This window comes from Gloeophyllum trabeum, assembly GCF_000344685.1.
Source record: "Gloeophyllum trabeum ATCC 11539 unplaced genomic scaffold GLOTRscaffold_00005, whole genome shotgun sequence".
NCBI lineage: Eukaryota > Fungi > Basidiomycota > Agaricomycetes > Gloeophyllales > Gloeophyllaceae > Gloeophyllum > Gloeophyllum trabeum.
The window spans coordinates 1,532,673-1,546,867 of NW_006920414.1; the positions used below are offsets into that span (position 1 = coordinate 1,532,673).

The 14,195-nt window shown below is 51.7% G+C and overlaps 5 protein-coding genes across 5 annotated transcripts; 3 read left to right on the forward strand and 2 right to left on the reverse strand.

Moving 5' to 3' along the window:
• The first annotated feature begins 104 nt into the window (after positions 1–104).
• GLOTRDRAFT_59852 (uncharacterized protein) lies at positions 105–955 on the forward strand. Its single transcript, XM_007867061.1, has one exon. It carries the CDS (start codon positions 151–153, stop codon positions 886–888), a length of 738 nt encoding a protein of 245 aa, XP_007865252.1. The 5' UTR covers positions 105–150; the 3' UTR covers positions 889–955.
• A 166-nt stretch (positions 956–1,121) lies between these two features.
• Positions 1,122–6,430, reverse strand: GLOTRDRAFT_40647 (DNA polymerase alpha catalytic subunit; the record flags this gene model as incomplete). The annotated part of the gene is made up of 19 exons (XM_007866661.1): positions 1,122–1,275; positions 1,304–1,395; positions 1,452–1,679; positions 1,736–1,911; positions 1,964–2,062; positions 2,113–2,332; positions 2,382–2,514; positions 2,571–3,013; positions 3,064–3,210; positions 3,265–3,598; positions 3,652–3,896; positions 3,947–4,167; positions 4,224–4,391; positions 4,453–4,642; positions 4,693–4,841; positions 4,893–5,704; positions 5,744–6,042; positions 6,087–6,287; positions 6,338–6,430. The coding sequence occupies 19 exons, from the start codon at positions 6,428–6,430 to the stop codon at positions 1,122–1,124; spliced, it is 4,404 nt and encodes a 1,467-aa protein (XP_007864852.1).
• Positions 6,431–6,662: 232 nt separating this feature from the next.
• On the forward strand, positions 6,663–7,284 carry GLOTRDRAFT_75272 (zf-DNL-domain-containing protein; the record flags this gene model as incomplete). The annotated part of the gene is made up of 2 exons (XM_007867062.1): positions 6,663–7,045; positions 7,104–7,284. 2 exons carry the CDS (start codon positions 6,663–6,665, stop codon positions 7,282–7,284), a joined length of 564 nt encoding a protein of 187 aa, XP_007865253.1.
• Positions 7,285–7,452: 168 nt separating this feature from the next.
• Positions 7,453–8,315, reverse strand: GLOTRDRAFT_128483 (NAD P-binding protein; the record flags this gene model as incomplete). Its single annotated transcript, XM_007867063.1, has 3 exons — positions 7,453–7,770; positions 7,827–8,003; positions 8,115–8,315. The coding sequence occupies 3 exons, from the start codon at positions 8,313–8,315 to the stop codon at positions 7,453–7,455; spliced, it is 696 nt and encodes a 231-aa protein (XP_007865254.1).
• A 2,340-nt stretch (positions 8,316–10,655) lies between these two features.
• GLOTRDRAFT_92958 (uncharacterized protein) lies at positions 10,656–11,510 on the forward strand (the record flags this gene model as incomplete). The annotated part of the gene is made up of 3 exons (XM_007867064.1): positions 10,656–10,798; positions 10,854–10,985; positions 11,039–11,510. 3 exons carry the CDS (start codon positions 10,656–10,658, stop codon positions 11,508–11,510), a joined length of 747 nt encoding a protein of 248 aa, XP_007865255.1.
• Positions 11,511–14,195: the final 2,685 nt, after the last annotated feature.

The following is a 14,195-nucleotide window of genomic DNA, read 5'->3' on the forward strand; positions in this document are numbered from 1 at the left end:
CAGCCCAATCTGCGCCGCAGCCGTGCCACAGCATCGACGTCATGCAGACTCCCCGGAGTCACGGACCGCGTCGAAAGGCTTGTAATCCTAACAACACCAAGCAACCGCTTTTCAACTCGTCCACCAATCATTGCGCTCGGCAGACATGCCATGTTCTTCCGCCGATGCACCTCGCACAACACCCATAGACCTTCGTTGAGCCTGTGCAAGCCTTACTCGTCGTCATCACCCTCCATTGCCACACAGGAACGGCTTCGCGCTCTTCTACGTGAGACTGCGCAGCCCGTCGCGGTCGTGACATCGCGTCTGCAGTCCTCTTCGTCCAATGCTACCTCGGCCGCGTACCATGGAGCAACCCTATCCTCGTTTTCATCCATTGCAATGGACCCGCATCCACTCATTGCATTTTCTTTGCGTCTGCCGTCTAGAATGGCAACAGCACTGAAGTCCGTGGACCCATCCGCTCCTTCGCATATGGTCGTAAACATCCTCTCCGCCGCGCAAATGCATACCGCGATATCCTTCTCCCGCGTCGACCTGCACCCGGAGCCCTTCAAACACGAGCCATACACGCTCACTAAGGAGGGATTGCCTATGCTGGAAGGCTCTCTCGGCGCCTTGTCGTGCAAGATGGTTTCCTCGTGGCCGTTGCACGACTTGGAACTGATAGAGCAAAGCCTTGGGGCCAAGTTGGAAGCAGGAAGCGAGTGGTCAGGAGATGGGGTAGCCTCAGAGCTGTTCGTTGCTCGCGTTGTCCGTGTGGAGAAGACCGTAGACACAGAAGACCAGTCATGGCGGACGTTGCCTCTACTATATCACAGAAGGACATATGCGACTACCTCTGAGATGCCTCTTGCCGACGCTCAGCGCAAACCACAAAATTCTTAGATCATGATGGCCATGCTGATCTTGTCTATTTGTACAATAATGCTAATGAATGAACCTGCTAGAGGACACTCGATATATGCCCAAGCCCGCACATTCATCGCCTTACTTACCCACAAGGCAGCTGCCTTCAGTGTAAGTGTGTGAAGAGAAAAGCCAGAATATGGTCGACGATTGTTTGGGTAATGTCTATCTATACAACAAATGCTAATAAATAACACGCCGGAAACGACATCTTACAACTTCATGAATGAGAACAGGGACCCTAGATCAACCCAGCGTCGCGCACAATTATCCATATACTTCTCAACGGTATCCGACATCGTCTGGAACAGCTCGACATTCTTCGTGATCACGCCCGTGATCTCATCTGAAATATTCAAGTCAGGGCTGGGTTTTTCTCGCGCCTGTGGATGACTTACCCTTCCCTTTGGCATTCGCCAATGCCTTCTGCGTATCGAATAAGAACGCGTAAAATCTCAGCTGATTGTATAGCTCTGAATCAGAGTACTAAAATTGGCCAGGTCAGCCATCCTATCCACTCCGTCCGGACGTAGTAGGCTCACCTCAAAAGCGACTGTGCCACGACACCCCTGTCGCAGACACCGCCGACCGTACACACTCATCATACGAGTCCGATTTCGGCAGGTAGGATCGTCGCAAATAGTCCACCCTTCGTAATACCGGCTAATATGCTCGCGGATCTGCGCCTCCAGCTGCATCTGCATGCTGACGGCAGTGATACTGGATTGACAAGACAAGCAGTGCGCGCCGGATGGTTGCATTATGGACGACTGCACACCGTCGTTTGTTAACACCAAGAGCTCGTCATGAAGAGAGGATGACCTACGTCTCGATCGCAGATGTTCACAAAGGGCATCTCGCCCTGGCAGCCGCGACACCGGATAATCAATGGATCGCAATCCCTGAACCGCTCCGCGTCCGATATTTGGGAGTCCAGGGAAGAGAAGAGCCTTTCCATCCCCTCTCCCGACCCGCTGCTGCGGTACCTGCTGGGGTCGAGGCCTAAACACATGTGAATGAGCTTCCATCTCGACCAGCAGGGAAACGGACTAACCAAGGCATTCAGCAAGGCGCGCACGATCCGTGCCTTCGATGGGCTCGCATAGACGCTCGATAGGTGGGAGTACTTGTTGCGACAGATAGAACTCATAGTCTATCAAGGAAAGTCAGCCTTGGATAGTTGGCGCATTTGGGAAGCCTGACCAATTTTGCATTCGCTTCCAGCCCTGCGCACTTCGTCCGGATGCCGGGCTCTGTCAGCTTGCCCTGTCTTGGCAGTTTCTCCGTCCGCGCCTAGACAGAAAATATAGGGAATGACGTCGCCCGAACGAGCGTTACCACCCTTCGACTTCTGTCTCAGGGCTACCTGGACGTGCGGCTGATTCTTGGCGTCAGGGTAGTCCTCTGGGTTCTTGCCCAGTCGCTACACAGCGAATTAGCTCGCATGTCGTTAGGTTTACGGGGCCACTGACCTTGAAGATTATGAACTCGTCCAACTTGATCTTACCCTCCCGGACATCGTTCCCAATGTTGCTAAGGTATTCGTGAATTCGCTCGACAACGATCTCGGTTTCCTCGCCAGAGAGTATTTGATCCAGCACATACCTGATGTGTTTGGTCAGTGAACTAAGGCCATATCGAGACGCTTGAAAGACTCTTACTGAGAGACGTTTTTAGACAAAGCACAAAACTCTCGACGCTTCATGTCAAGACCCTTGATTTCTGTGGACGTCCTTGAACCGTCTTCCACTTTGATAGCGGCATATTTCTTCTTTTGGAGAAGGAGTAGACGCTGGAATATGCCATCCAAGTCAATTTCCAGCAGCTTGTACCGATCATTGACCGCTTTCTTGAATTCAGCCGAGATCCGGAGAGCCTCCGACAGTTCCGTAACGTTTGTGTTGACGAACACTGAATCGGTATCGCCGTACACGACGTCAAGCTGGAGGCTCTCGGCAAGCTCTCGAGTATTGGTCAAGATCTCACGACCCTTAAATGTCGTGAGAGCAGCGAGAGGCCGCGCGTAGAACCTCGAGTGCTCGAAACCGAGACAGCCGTACATACTGTTGGCGGTAAGCTTGAGAGCCATTTGCTTGATGTCGTACTGCCGTACACTCAGAGGTCGTACCATGCTCTAGATCATTATAACCTTACCTGAAGGAGTTTCGCAGGCGACAAGGAGCGGTCTTTCATAAGGGATTTCACTTGGCGTCGACGTTGGACGAGAGTTGCGATTAGTCTCGGCAACACACCCTGGCCAACTTCAGAGGATGGCGGCTCTGGGATTTTCTCTTCGCCATCCTGCGCATGTAGTCAGTAATAGAGGATGTGACTGGGTGGCACAAAATACGATACCTCTTCTTCTTCCGGCCTGTCGACAGTGGTGAAGTCAATGTTGTACTCTTGGATGATACTTGGGTACAAGGAATTGAAGTCCATGACCAGGATGAATTTATCCCAGAGTCCTCGTTTTGGCTCGAACACAAGACCACCTTTGTACTTGTCCCTCTTTCCTTTGGTTGCGGCTTTGGATGAGCCCTCGCCTTCTTCGTCGTTAGCCTCAGCTTTGACGGCAGCGACGGCGCGTTTGCCCCAGAACTTGTCAGGACAAATGTATTTGAGTCGATGGAACTCATGCAGAAGAATGTACTCGTTGCGCTCGGCCCTTCCACCGTTCAGGGTCTTATTCCTATAGGCATTCCACGCTTAAGACTCGCTCTTATCGAGGGAACGGGTACGTACCAGGAGTTACCAGCAAGGTTCGTCAACTGCTTGGTCAACGGCAATATCTGAACCTTGGAGGCGATCGCCATATGGTAATGAGCATCGAGCTCGCAGTGCCTTACGAAAGTCATCAATCTATCGGGAGTGCTGACGGAGCCATCAAAGTAGCTGGCGGTATCGTCAGGATCGATGTCTTGACGGTCACTCTTCAAGTGCGTCTTGCACATCTCGGTGAGTGACCAAGTAGTGGACGTGATCATGCTCTGCAAGAACGTCACTGGCCTGTCACATACGTAACCATACCCTTACGAACCTTGGCACCATCGCTAGCCAGGTCGCACAGTAACCGGCCATTGAGGAAACGAAGGTTCGTCCCCTGCTTACCGATTCCAGGCCACTTCGATCGGCGGAATCTGCTGATTCGGGACCAATGCTCGACCTTCAGTTCCCTCATGCGGTGCAAGAGTACATCAAGTGAGACGCCGAGAAAGTCATGGCCGACAAGAACGTCAGGATCCGCCTTGTGGATGTTAACTAGTCAACGCTGAAATTAAGACACAGATCAGTCGTATTGCAATATATATGCGTACTGAGGAGGCTATTCAGCAACATTCGCTCGTTCTTCATCGTCGCTATGGAACCCTTGCTATTCTTCTTGGCGGTAGCTTCGAAGTTAGGCGGGAATAGATCCAGTGGGCGGACAAAAGTGTGAGACGTGCAAGGAAGCTTCTCAGGAGGTGTTGGGTCGTCTATTTGAGCTGTACACGGAATACAGACCGTCAATTATCACAGACAGCAGATAAGAGCACATGAGCCTACTGTTAGACCACGTCCGAGCGGTGGCGCAGACGATTTCTCGTTTATTCTCTTGGTAATTAACGATAGTCCTCAGACTCAGACTCATGACTGTCAGAGGGGGGATATCCTTTGGTGCGTCACCATCAGACTCTAAGAACGGGTTGAGGTCCTTGGGGTCGTCAACGGAAACTTCTACTTTACACCATGAAACCTGCTCGCAATTAAGGTATGCACACATGAACATGACCGGATGGCACTTACACCCTTGTGTTCGATATGCGGCTTCTTGATATTTAACCAACAAGGACCCATAATCTTCCGCTTCAACACAAATAGCTCGAATGCGCTCGTATTAGTTCCAAAGATTCTGGAGAAATTAGGGCTCGCGACGTTATTAGGCACTTGGGGCTCTACGCGCTCTCTCTCAGCGAAATATGATATGCTTAGCAAGCGAAACTGACCTTCGAAAGGATAGACGACCTTGAGCCAGCGCGCTTCACCGCGAGGGACGTCAGGCTCTCCGAACGCATAGTTACGCTTGACGAACTTAGCCTTGAAAGACTTGATGCCAGCTTTCTTCCGCACTCGATCAAAGTCTTGGTAGACATCATTGAGGTCCGGAACGACATCTGTCTCGATGGTAAATTTGCCATCCTCTTCCTCTTCCATGCGTCTCTCTCTAGGGAGGATGAACAGATTGCGCTGGAGGTTGGCCACAGTAACACAGCATGATACGTATGAAGCAGCGGCGCCAGGGCTACTGCGACAAAGGACCTTCCCAGTGAAGTATAGTCGACCCTCATGTTCAAGATAGTCGAGCCAAAAGAACCTTAGAGAGCCATCAGCCTCCAAGATAGAAGAAGCAGTTACTCCCGGAGAAGAGTTGCTCGTGGCGGTGCTTGGTGCTAATGATCCCAAGGAATCATCTGTCGTGACGGCGAGCGAGTCGTACACGGATAACCATGAAGGCGTCTCGTCCTGCTTCAGCTTCTTCGCAGGAACGCTATTTGTGGGCTTCAGAGGCTTCAGGTCGACTTCGACGTCGGTCTTCTTCAAGGTAACCTTGCCATTCTCCTTCTCGTGCTCATCGACGTCAATATCCATGAAGGCATTCATGTCGATGTCGTCGAAAGAGGCATCGAAGTCGTAGTCGACGTCGTCTCTCATCTTGTGGGTCTCTTGAAGGCCCATGTTCCCAAGCCGGTCGTTAGGTTGAGTAACTCCTGGACCAGATGTCCTCATCTTCTTGACCGGGCTCATGACCTCAAAGTCACTCGATGAGGGCCCCGCCTCGAACAGACCATCGCTGGACGTGTCAGGAGGACCGCTCATGTAATCACCGTACCGAGCTGGAGAAGAGCTTCCGCCCCAAGCAGGAGAGGGGGAGGGTTTCCGCTTTCGAGAAGAGCGATGTGCAGTCTTGTTGGGTTTGCTGATGGTGACAGGTTCGATGGCATCCATGTCGCCGAGCAGCGTTGACATGAAGTCTGACTCCTGCTCTGCTGAGACAGCAGGACGGTAGGCACTAATACTCGGAGCTGCCACAGGAGGGGGTGCTTTAGGTTTCGCGCGATTCTTCCTGTCTTCATCTTTCGCTTGCTTGCCTGTCTTCTCTGGGTATCCCGTCAGCAACTGGTAGTTAAGCACAATAGGACGAACTTACTCTTCTTCTTCCTATCGGTCTCTGACTCATACTCTTCTTCCCCGTCCTCCCCCTCGTCCCAGTCATCCATACCATTATCCATATATCCCTCAACGCCATCGTCGACAACGAAGTCATCCTTTGCTAAACGACCGCGCACAATTCGTTTGTACTGATCGTCAGTAACTTCATCGTAGATGTTGACATCCTCTTCCTCCTGTTTCGTGTCAGTATCATGTACGTGCGATCTGCGATACGGCCCACCTTCCATGAACGACCACCGCCTTCCCTCGCCCTTTTGTACGCAGCAAGTTTGTCAAGCTTGCTTGCTCTCTCGCGTCGAGCACGGTCCGCCATTACAGTAGATCAAGGAGCTTCAGGGGAAGGAGGAGCAGATGGAGAGGTCGCCGATGTCAGACGTGTCCAAGCGCGAAGTCGGAAGGACGCGTCGAGACGCGCTCCCCAATATACCGCGTTTATTATGTAATGCTTTCCCACACAGGTTCCGTGTACTGACGCGAAGTCTGTTCACTCGAGCTCAGCACTCTCAACCTATCACGGCTGGAATATGTCTATTACACTCCAGAAAATGCTGCTGGAAAAGAGCTGGACACAATTGGCCGCGTCTCTGCCATCTTCAACACTTGCCACCAGCGCTGGCAGACGATCATTAGTAACCGCCTCGAGTTTGCCAAGGACTTCAAGCTGTGCCCTGAAGGGGCATGCCTCGGAAGACATTGTCAGCTCGAAGACATATTCAAAGCTGTCACGTCGCTTTTACTCTGATTCACCGCCGTCTTCTGGAATTCCTTCCTCCTCCCAACCCCAGCAGCTTGGTCAGCTGGAACCCCGTCTGTCCCTCACGTTCACATGCACAGTTCCAAATTGCTCTCACCGCTCGACCCATACGTTTACGAAACGCGCATACGAGAAGGGCATCGTGATTGCCACTTGCCCTGGGTGCAAGAGCCGGTGAGCATGCGCTTGAAGTTGACCGGTGCCTGGTATTGACACCAAGAAATATGGTTAGGCACCTCATTGCAGACCATCTGTCCTGGTTTAAAGATGAGCGGACACAGGATGGCAAATTGCGGACCATCGAAGACATCATGAAGGCGAAAGGCGAGACTGTCCGCAGAGGTCAGATAAAGCTGGACGACCTGCAAAACGGCGCGATTGAATGGGCACCAGATGAAGGAGCTGAAAAATGACAGCTTTCGGTCGGAAAGACGAAACGATGATTCTATCATGACTGCTATACCGTGTTCGCTGTTCCTCTGCAGAATAGATCACAACTTGACCGAATTGCAAAGACGTGTGATACGCGTCATGCTTACAGTTCATGATACATCACACGTTCATAACCACCGTTTGCTACTTCAAAGCTTACCAGGCATCCTCCCAGCAGCACTCAACCTTACTGTCTCGCCGTTGACATATGGGCACTCAATGATCCACTGCACGGTTTGCGCGAACTCCTCTGGTTTCCCGAATCTACTTGGGAATGGTAGGTCCCTCGTTAGGCTCTTCCTCGTCTTTTCCGGGAAATTCTTGGTCATGCTCGATTCGAAGGCTCCTGGCGCAATGGATACTACGCGGATGCCGTAGCGACCAAGGTCCCGCGCAAGTGGGAGCGTCATGGACCGGATTGCGCCTTTCGTTGCCGCGTATGCTGTCTGACCAGGTTGGCCTTCGAACTGCGAGCGTGAACAAGTCAGCCTTGCAGTGAGATCTGTGCGAAGGGGGCACGTACAGCAGCGGAACTGGAGACCATGATGATGACGCCTCTCTCGCCGTCTGGGCCTTCAGGCGGTAGCTTCACCATGTGGGGCAGGGCGAGCCTAATGAGATTGAAGGTTCCCGTAATGTTGATTGACAGGATGAAGTTCCATAAGTCCAAGGAGTGGGGGTTGCCATGCGAGTCGATTATCTACAGGTGGCAGTCTTGAGTGTGCTGAAGTATACGACATTCACAAGTGACGCGTCAATCGTGCGACGACATACGAACGGGCAACTCTAGTTAGACTGACAAGGTGCTTACCTTCGCAGCACCGCCGACACCGGCAGAACAAATGACACCACCCAAATGCGCGCCCGTCTCCTCACACCATCTCACTGCCCCGTCAACACCAGCTTGGATATCTTCCGCACTTGTCACATCCGTTTTCCAGAACTTCACCCTTCGACGCGCATCCGAGTCCAAGCCATGGAACAAGTCGTCCGGGGGATCCGATAGGTCCATAATCGCGACATGGCTGGACGGCGAAGACGACAGGAGGGTATGTGCCGTCGATAATCCTAGACCTGAGGATCCACCGGAAATGATAAATGTGCGATTTGCGGTCTTCATACAGTGTGAGGCGCTCAAAACCGACCACTCGGCAATAGGCGAGCCGCGGATCCTATCACGATCGTGAGAAAAGACTTTTAGGTCCCGAAAACCAAACCAATCGATTCCTTTTCACGAGAGCTTTCGAGCCATCTGATTATTTTCTCGAAATTCCCACTTTTAAGAATTTAATCCTTCACATATTTGAATTTGGGTCGGAGATCTAGCGGAGTTACCATATAGGGAAGCTTTGTAATCACGGCCAGGGGAGCCGAGCCACGTGCCTGGCTAGGGTTAGGGTGAAGGCACTACTTGCTTTGGACGTGTGGGACACTCCCTATCGCAGGAATTCCATCGGAGAACCCCATTTCCGTATTATACAACCATATTGAGTGATCAGGACGCAGCTGGCTCCCAGATAAATGAGGTTACGCTCGGCAACCCCATATTTGAACGCTTACGTAAGCATCCAAAAAAATGAAAATGCAGGATTACGCATCTTTTGGCCAGGTTTATGTTTCAAATTTTTTTCTCGCCGCCTACGGCGCCATAATTAAGGTGCCACAGAGGTGCCGACTCTTAGTGACATACACTGTAGCTGCGCCGAAGCCAATGTGCTCTGTAAGCAGTAGCCAATATTGACTCGGAGTATTAGAGAACAACAATCACGGGGTACATGCGACCCCGGATAACAGTAATGGAATGATTCCGAAGTGCGGGGGACCTGAGGTTAGGGTGGTTATAAAGTTACAAGTTCGACTCCGTTGCTAGTACTTGCTACTCATCCGCTACATACATGTATGTTCTTCGGTTCATTTGGATCTATTGAGACTGGACTCCACTGAACGGACATATGTTCAGTGCTCTTATTTCTTGCAGAAGATGTGCTAAGAATCAAATCTCGAGCCTCTAAACGCACTACAGCCCTCGGGGCCACTGCGCGCTCACCAAAGAGAGAAAACCGGGATGCTGCATTAACAGGCCTACCGTGATCCCCCGATTCCCGATTCCGCTCGAGTGCTGTTATCACGCTGCATATAATGAAAGCACAGATCAGAACAAACGCAAGATTCCGTCAGGCGTTCCGCAAGCGGAAAATATGAAACGGCTCAATGATATAGGTCCCTTCAGGCCTTAGATTCACAAGCGCTCATCAAGGAGTAACGCCCCTCACTCTCCATGCGGGGATTCCACATTCACGCTCTCTTTGCATGAATGGAGATTTCAACCATCGAAAGGATATGGGGTGTTCTAGGGTGTTAACCTCTCTGGATAGGCTATTCTGACCTCGCAGCGTGGGTGTACGCTAACACGCGACGTCAGACAGAATCATTCATCAAGAGAGCGCTCGAACACCAGAGGCTCGTACGGTTTCGGGACAGTCCTTTGCCTTATCGCCACAGAAAAATCAAACTTACGGCCACATCTGGTCCTGAGGTTTCCTTTGGACGCGTTCATCACCAGATTTCCTGAATGAAAGCGGAGCGCGCGGAGCTATTGAATGTCGCCCGCAACGTCCAATGGCTCCTTTTTGAATACAATGCATCGCCACAGGCCACTGCCAACTTCGCGTGTTCAGCATCAAAACGCCACCGCGACCTTGTTCCCAATCCGCCCCACAATACTGATATCAAACACAGCAATTCCTCCGACCACTTACTCTACAAGCAGGACACTATGAAGCCAGTCTCTCTGCCCGAGTCAAAACAAATGGTATATCACGTAGGAGCGGCTTGTCGGACCATCTGACGGCTTAGACGAGCGGCCGAAAACTATGAGCGAATCCTCCGTACGACACATCGCTGAACAGTAGTTCGAGAGGTCTTTCAGGACCGCCTCATTCTCTGGGTTAGCCTTCGGATAGGAATTCGCGGGGCGAATATCCAAATCATCGTCTATCTTGCTGTCTATTGGCTGGGAGCATCTGGCTGCACCAATGTTGGCTTTGTCCCCCGACTAAACCCTCGTGGGAACAGATATGTGCTCCTGCGTTGGTTACCACATTTCCTGTCTTAGGCCGTATCTGCCTCTGCCCTCTTTCACACCGCTTGATCCGGAATCTCCTGATGGCGTCGTTCCCAAATTTACTTCAACGATTTTCAAAGCTTGCCGCACGTGCAGGGACGCGCGCGTCGGAAATTGGTTTCCTTTGTTCTGACGCGTATAAATTCCCAAGTTTCTACGAGTTCCTCACGACTCATTTTCCTCCCTCTCCGAAACCTCTCCAGCCTCGCCCACTCAGACGCCTTCAAAATGCCAAAAAGAAGCAATACCTCGGACGATGACCTGAACCGCGCGGACGAGCATTCTAAGGTCCTTAGAAGCTCTGGTCAGGAAGAACAAGGCCACCCCCCGCCAAGCAAGTGCCGACACTATTGTGGGGGATGTGGAAGAGAGTAAATATCACGTCGCGTCGAAGTTCTTTTCCATACATCTGACTTTCTTCTACAGCTACGCGCGGTTGTATGTAGCTAGAAAGCATATCCATAATGGCCTCGTAATAGGGGACCAATGCCCTTGGCATCTCGATTATCAAAGGGGTATCGAACACAGACCTATCCCAGAAGCTGAGTGGCTAAGATCGTGAGGGTTGCTCTGGCCGTTCGCTATTATGTTGTCTGACTGGACATTCCTAGACTGGAGAACGGCGATCGTCCAGCTCCAGATTTGGCGCGATCAGATAGACCAGCCGCTGCCAGGCCGGCCACTCCTCCCGTCCCCCTTCACATGCTCGAGGACCTACCATTACGGGGCTTTCCACCGATAGACAACGGACTGGCTTCAGGCTCTTATAGAGGCAGCAGTGCTTCGGCAGCAGCACCTGAATCGCTGAGTCTACTTTTCTCCCAACACCCTGCTACGCTCGTTGCAGTGGGTAGCTTCCATGCCACGGGCCACGGGCGCCTGCCACTCGTCCAGCCTGAGCCCCCCGCCCAAGGCTTGTCAGTCAACATCTTGGACGCCATTTCCATTGGGGGCGATTCGACTTTATTGGTGGCCGACGAACAACATGAGGAGCCATCCTCTTCTGTGGTTGCAGCTGGCAGCGAGGATGTCCCGCCGGCCGAGGACATTGACTTGTCGTTATACTGTTCGCTGTTTGACTGAAGAAAATATCTGGTGAAGGGTGTCAGGGTGCTTGGACTTGGGTTAAAGCGTGGAAGAGATCTGTCGTGCCACTGCTGTGTCAAACGTGGGCTGGGCGACGTGTCACTTGTGTCTCTGTCACTGATCCGTCGTCGCGATACAAGTTAGCCCGGCAGTTCTTGTTGAAGGCCCTCCACCTCGTTCGGCTCCTTCATGCTAGCGAATCTGTGCCTCGTCCCATCTGTGTCTCTTCATCGATCCTTTCGCTATTTGTTTATGCTTGAGGAGTTGGCGTTACCATACGTACAGGATCATACTTTCATGACATTGCCCTTTCCGTAGTACTGCTAGCATATCTAGTCCTCTGTACTCTACATATAATGCTATAGAAGGCCCTCTCGACTAATTCGCAGGCTTTCCGTGCACGCCCGTTATTTGAACTTTCAGCAGGTAGACCTCATTGGGGGGGATGTTCCTGCTGAAAGACAACTATACAAGTCATCGCTAAAACACAGGGTAACTTATCCTTCGCTGAGGTCTCAGGTTGGTCTGCAGGTCAGAGATACGGACTACAGGTCACGCTCCGGACAAGTGCGTGAACTTCGAGTTGCACAGTCCGCGGCACTGAAGGATGTCATGATCATCGAATAAGGGTAGTAGCTTCACCGCCTGAGCGAACAAAATACTCATCGTTGCTGAGCATCGGTACGGCTAGCAACATTCAGCAGCTTTAGAAAAACATACCTCCTTATGCGTTCCGCTGCAGACTCTTGGAAGAGAAAGGCGGAGATTCGAATTCCGCACCGGAATCGATGACGTCATAAGTCGCAATCTCTGTCTCACTGGTAAGCTTACAAGAGTCAAGACACAAGAGAGGTGCGAGTATCCAGCAAGTCCCACCGCCGCATGAGCGTTACAACCTCTGAGCACGTTCATATCTCTGAGATACCCCCGGAAGCGACAATACTCACCTGCAGTGGTAGTGTTCAAGTTGAGCCTCTCTCTCCGTTATCCGGTTTTCCCAGTGAACCTGTAATGGATACGATTTCCGCCCGGATCGACGTAGCTCCAGTCGCCATTCTTCTGCATCTAGTCTTTCAATGCTGCTAGGACGCCTTTCCCGCATCTCGTGCAGGGCGCCGGTGGTACGGTCGTCTGGTTCAATTGAATGATTAGACGCAGTATTAATGGTGATTACAAACACCGTAAGTATCGACAGAACATGGCTGAAGCAATTGGCACTTCCCTGTTGTGTTGAGTCGGAACGAAGTTCCTCGCCTAATCACCAGACTGAAGGACGATGCCGACAGGGTTTCGTCGAAGAGTGCAAAGTACGTGTTTATTTGGTGCTTCTCCCTTTTTCCGGACTTACGATTGTCAAGGTCCTCGAGTAGCATGAGCAGGAAGAGTAGCCAGAAGCTCTGAGGACCCTTTGAAAGAGCTACGTATGCCCCGCTCACTTGTTTTATACGACGTCAGACGGAGGCGGGACTGTTGCTTTAACATCACCTTTGGTTGAATACTCGGCGAGCGTTCGTACGTCAATCAACAATCCAGGGCAGTATTCGAACCTCTTTGATTGAACAGCGTGACCTCTACGCGCCAGTTTGCTGAGCTGGCATGAGGAGAAGGCCGAGCTCACGACGCCGCTTGCATGGTAACACAGGGTGGGCGCGACGCTTCCTCTCCCCCAGAAGACGTAGCACTAATGAGAAGCAGAAAGGGCGGAAAGCAGCTCGATGGGACGAACATCACATTCGATGAGCTCGAGTATCCGAAAATGCTGGCTGACGATCGCGTCAAGCAGTGTTGTAGGCTGCTCAGATTATTCTCTCGTGCCACTCCGCGGTGTTACCCAAGCGCTTTGGCGGCCACAACTTCCAAGCAGGCTAGCCAGAACCAACTCACTGGACAAAGTCGTCGCCTCTTGGTTACCTCCTTGCGGCGGAGATCTACGGACAATTAACCTATTTCTTATCATACACGCACCCACGCGGAATTTATAGTCTTGCTGGCATAGGTTCGACGACCCTGAGTGGCCACTTCCGAATAATACAGGAAAGATGGCCCATCAGCTCGATCGTTCCGCTGCTTCTGACAAACCAATTCAAGGACGCAAGCCACACCCTCGATATGCCCTTGTGCTGAATTCGGTTGTCAATGCAATTTCCACAAACTGCCATCGATGTCTCTCATTACCAGGTTCTTATTTCCTACGGCGCATCTCGGTTGGACTGGATGGAAGAGTTACTTGTGGGGCGACGAGGGAGGCCTGACTATAATGTGGCAAATTCACTCTACCGAGAACCGCAGACTTGTTCTTTCCCTCGGTGAGACGCGCTCTGATCCGAGTGCGCACAGGCGGCACGATTATAAGCCAAAAAGGAAAATGATGGCTCATCACCCATTGTGCAGTTGAATCTGGATTCGACTCGGTTCGTCGTTGCAAATTTGCTGGCGCTCCTCGCTGCATGCCCCATTATTGGACAATCCTCAAGCCGAGGCTTATCTGACGATGTTTATGCGCGTCCACCAGGCGAAGAATGCATATTGAAATATATGGTGGCTTCCCTTCTCCGACCCGCTCGTTTGGTCTCCTCCAGCTTCACGTGCAAGGGTCGCGATGCAGCATCCCTTCCCTTTGTTATGGCGCGTATAAATGTAGCTTAGGACTCCGCTTTGGTGGAATAATCCCCTTCTCCGTCT